At 43.5% G+C, this 5,000-nt stretch overlaps 1 protein-coding gene across 1 annotated transcript in view; it reads left to right on the top strand.

Moving 5' to 3' along the window:
- The window catches only part of pip5k1ba (phosphatidylinositol-4-phosphate 5-kinase, type I, beta a), an 18,929-nt gene that overhangs the window by 1,402 nt on the left and 12,527 nt on the right, over nt 1-5,000 (top strand). The window contains exon 2 of the mRNA XM_083568889.1: nt 3,333-3,460. Within this exon, the coding sequence (XP_083425015.1) occupies nt 3,333-3,460 (128 nt within the window). The remainder of the gene's footprint in view (nt 1-3,332; nt 3,461-5,000) is intronic.

The raw sequence follows: 5,000 nt of genomic DNA, 5'->3' as shown, positions 1-5,000 counted from the left end.
CCAGGTGATTCATCTCCAGGTCAAGATCACTAAATAACTCTTCATGACTCTCTGCTTTTCCCTTCAGCCACTGCTCGTAACCTCGGGGTAACTATGGACAACTCTTCCCACATGTTGCTAATGTTGCTTGTTCCTGTCGATTTCTTCTCTACAATATCCGAAGGATTAGATCAATTCTGCCACACAGGCTGCCCAGGTGCTTGTTCAGTCTCTTGTGATTTTGAGACTTGACTACTGCAGCTCTCTGCTGGCAGATCTTCCCCTGAACGCTATTCATCCACTGCAAATAATCCAAAACGCAGCTGCACAACTTGTGTTCAATCTGCCCAAGTTCTCCCAGACCACCCCACTGCTGCGCTCCCTTCACTGGCTTCCAGTAGCTGCATGTATCAGATTCAAAACACTGATGTTCGCCTACAAGGCCAAAAATGGACCAGCACCATCTTACCTCAGTGACCTCATCACATCTCGCACTGCACCACGCTGTCTGAGATCCTCCAGCACTGCTCCACTGGTACCACCTTCTCTCAGAATGAGAGGTAAGTAAACTTCAAGACTCTTCTCTGTTCTGGCACCGAGGTGGTGGAATAAACTTCCCCTAGAGTCCCTGACTATCTTCAAATGACAGGTGAAGACCTTTATCTTCCTGAATGTCAGGGATCCACCAGCCATACCCTCACCAAACCCCCCTATCACTCCAAGCACCCTCCTACTTACTAATCATCTACACCTGGCCCTAATCAGTAATCACGCTATATAACCTCCGTTCTTCTTTGTTTATGGGACAATGTATGTTTGTTGCACTCTCTAGTCACAGCTTTCACCAGGGTTAGTTTAACCTGAGTTTTGTTGCGGTTTGCCGTTCTTCTGCCTTGCCCTTTTGTTCTTCATTAAAAAGACCTTTGTGGATTTTTCTTCGGTTTTCCGCACATTCTTTCGCCTGACACTGAAACACTTAAATTAGCACTTTCCAAGTTTGCACAGAGTTGTAGTCTGATTTATCTTAAGTTTTTAATCCAGTGTACCAGTGTAGATTTATTCATGAGACTCAAAGCACTTTTGTATGTCACTGAGGACACAGGTGTCTGCTAAATGCCGCAAATGTAATGTAAATGTAAATGAATGTGCACGCATGTGAGTGAGTGTGAGTGAGTGAGTAAGTGAGCATGCACGTAAGTGATTGGGTCTGTAAGTGATTGGGACATGACTGAGTGTGAGTGAGCAGGTGTGCATGCGCATAAGTGTGTGTACGTGAGTGAGTGTGCATATACGTGACTAAGTGTGCATACACGTAAGTGGGTGTGCATGCATGTGAGTGTGTGTGTGTGAGTAAGTGGGTGTTCGTGAGAGAGTGTGCATGCATGTGAGTGAGTGTGCATTAGAGAGTGTGCATGCATGTGAGTAAGTGATTGAGTGAGTGTGCATGCATGTGAGTTAGTGAGTGAGTGAGTGAGTGAGTGAGTGAGTGAGTGAGTGAGTGATTGTGCATGAGTGAGTGTGCATGCATGTGAGTGAGTGAGTGAGTGAGTGAGTAAGTGAGTGAGTGAGTGAGTGAGTGTGCATGCATGTGAGTAAGTGTGCATGAGTGAGTGTGCATGCATGTGAGTGAGTGAGTGAGTGAGTGAGTGAGTGAGTGAGTGAGTAAGTGAGCGTGCATGTGAGTGATTGTGCATGAGTGAGTGTGCATGCATGTGAGTAAGTGTGCATGAGTGAGTGTGCATGCATGTGAGTGAGTGAGTGAGTGAGTGAGTGAGTGAGCATGCATGTGAGTGAGTGAGTGAGTGAGTGAGTGAGTGAGTGAGTGAGTGAGTGAGCATGCATGTAAGTGAGTGAGTGTGCATGCATGTGAGTGCGTGTGCATGCATGTAAGTGATTGTACATGAGTCAGTGAGTGAGTGAGTGAGTGAGGATGCATGTGAGTGAGGGAGGGAGTGAGTGAGTGAGTGAGTGAGTGAGTGAGTGAGTGAGTGAGTGAGTGAGTGAGTGAGTATGCATGCATGTAAGTGAGTGTGCATGCATGTGAGTGAGTGTGCATGAGTAAATGTGCATGCATGTGAGTGTGCATGAGTGAGTGTGCATGAGTGAGTGTGCATGCATGTGAGTGAGTGAGTGAGTGAGTGAGTGAGTGAGTGAGTGAGTGAGTGTGCATGCATGTGAGTGAGTGTGCATGAGTGAGTGTGCATGCATGTAAGTGAATGAGTGAGTGAGTGAGTGAGTGAGTGAGTGAGTGAGTGAGTGAGTGAGTGAGTGAGTGAGTATGCATGCATGTAAGTGAGTGTGCATGCATGTGAGTGAGTGTGCATGAGTAAATGTGCATGCATGTGAGTGTGCATGAGTGAGTGTGCATGAGTGAGTGTGCATGCATGTGAGTGAGTGAGTGAGTGAGTGAGTGAGTGAGTGAGTGAGTGAGTGAGTGAGTGTGCATGCATGTGAGTAAGTGTGCATGAGTGAGTGTGCATGCATGTGAGTGAGTGAGTGAGTGAGTGAGTGAGTGAGTGAGTGAGTGAGTAAGTGAGCGTGCATGTGAGTGATTGTGCATGAGTGAGTCTGCATGCATGTGAGTAAGTGTGCATGAGTGAGTGTGCATGCATGTGAGTGAGTGAGTGAGTGAGTGAGTGAGTGAGTGAGTGAGCATGCATGTGAGTGAGTGAGTGAGTGAGTGAGTGAGTGAGTGAGTGAGTGAGTGAGTGAGTATGCATGCATGCATGTAAGTGAGTGTGCATGCATGTGAGTGAGTGTGCATGAGTAAATGTGCATGCATGTGAGCGTGCATGAGTGAGTGTGCATGAGTGAGTGTGCATGCATGTGAGTGAGTGAGTGAGTGAGTGAGTGAGTGAGTGAGTGAGTGTGCATGCATGTGAGTGAGTGTGCATGAGTGAGTGTGCATGCATGTAAGTGAATGAGTGAGTGAATGAGTGAGTGAGTGAGTGAGTGAGTGAGTGAGTGAGTGAGTGAGTTTAGTCAGTTTTTTAGACTAAATATCTCCACTAGATAAACAAATGAACCACAGACCATGACAGCACAGTTCTCACTTCCTAACCTCGTTACAGAAAATTACACATTAGAACTACGCAACACACAAATATACACAAACATGGTCATGTCCTAAAAGTCTGAGTAGGTGTTTACATTCTGTCATTTTGTTTCCTGCTGTCTGTGTTTGTGTTCCTGATATGACTTTTATCTTTTATAACTTTACATGATCACATCCTCTTCCTGTACTGCTACACACTCATCATCATCATCTCTCTCTCTCTCTCTCTCTCTCTCTCTCTCTCTCTCTCTCACACACACCTCACTCCCCCCCTTATTCATGGTGTGTGTGTTATCAGCCCACAGCAGAGGCAGTGAAAGGAGCGATTCAGCTGGGGATTGCCTACACAGTGGGAAAGCAGACCAAACCAGACAGAGATGTTCTCATGCAGGACTTTTATGTGGTGGACAGTGTTTTTTTCCCCAGGTATTTCACAATGCACTGACACTGGAGACTCCCTACAGAAATTACAGAAAACTTTACCATATCAATGAGTAAATTTTAAAGAAGTCAGTTTATTGTGGTGCATCTGCTGTAAATCAGCTGTTACTATGGACACAACCCTGTATTACTATAATTTCTGCACTACTGTCAGAGTCGCTGTTATAGAGAATTAATCAACACCATCTGACCAATCCCAGTCCAGCGCTGTGCTTTAAGAGGATATTAGATTAGGATCAAGTTATAATAGTTTCATTTTATTATGGTTTATTATAGTTAGTATTATAGTGGAGAAATTTTAATACTCTGGTTTTGTAATAAGAATGAGGAAAACGTCACGCTGAAGTGCGGTGTTCAGTGACCATCTTCACTACTGTGTAGTCATGTGTATCTTTGTTTTCATTCATGACTCCTGCCCTTGTCTTCTCATTGGTCCTCATTTTCACATGTTGTCTTCTTCACAGCTGTTGTTCATTTCCTTGTTTAATTCATGTGTGTATCAATTCCTCATGTCTTTGTTTTAATTCCACGGAGTAACACACTGAGTTTAGCTGCTATTAAGATCCTTTTATTTATTGTTTGTCTCCTGAATTTGGATCTCGTTTTTTATTCATGTTATTTTTTTGTACACAGTTTTGCTATTTCTTTAATTAAACATTCTTACCCAATAAAAACTTTCTTACCCTATTAAACGTTTTAACCCAGCACTCATATCCGTCTTCGCTATCATGCATTCAGCTTAATCACACATTTAAAAATGCAACATAATGCAGAATCAGAAGGAAATCCTCAGAGTCAGAAATACAGCGAGAAGAGTAAGTTATTCTTACAATCTGAGTTTACACTGTTACTGTTCCTCTGATCATCTTTTTTCTTTTGATCTTGTTCTTAACATTTTCTCTCAATTTCCTCAGTATTAATGTTGTGCATCAGTAAAACTCTAGGGTTGATGTTGATGGTGATATTATTGTTAGTGGTGTTGATCATAGTGTTGGATTTTTCTAACTAGTCCTTGGCCCTGTGTTTTCTGTTACTGTGAATGTTGTTTTATGGAGCATCAGGGTTCTGGAGAAACGTTGTTTTATTTCACTGTGTACTGCGTCAGCTATATATGGTTGAAATGACAATAAAAGCTACTTGACTTGACTTGGTAGTGATGATGGTGTTAGTAGTGGTGTTGGTGGCTTTTTTAATGTTGATGGTGGTGATGGTGGTAGTGGTGTTGATATTGTTGCTGATGGTGGTGTTGGTGGTAGTGGTGTTGATGATGGTGGTGGTTGTTGTTAATGGTGGTGTTGGTGGTATAGGTGTTGATGGTGTTGTTGTTGGTGGTTGTTAATGGTGTTGATGGTGGTGTTGGAGTTAATGGTGATGGTGGTGTTGGTGGTAGTGGTGTTGGTGGTGTTGGTGGTTGTTTTAATGTTGGTGGTGGTTGTTAATGGTGTTAATGGTGGTGTTTGTTGTTGTTAATGGTGATGGTGGTGTTGGTTGTTTTTAATGGTGGTGGTGTTGTTGATGGTGCTGG

This window comes from Silurus aristotelis, assembly GCF_946808225.1.
Source record: "Silurus aristotelis genome assembly, chromosome: 18".
Lineage (NCBI taxonomy): Eukaryota > Metazoa > Chordata > Actinopteri > Siluriformes > Siluridae > Silurus > Silurus aristotelis.
The sequence above is the reverse complement of the archived record's forward strand: the minus strand, read 5'-3'. Positions and strand labels throughout refer to the sequence as shown.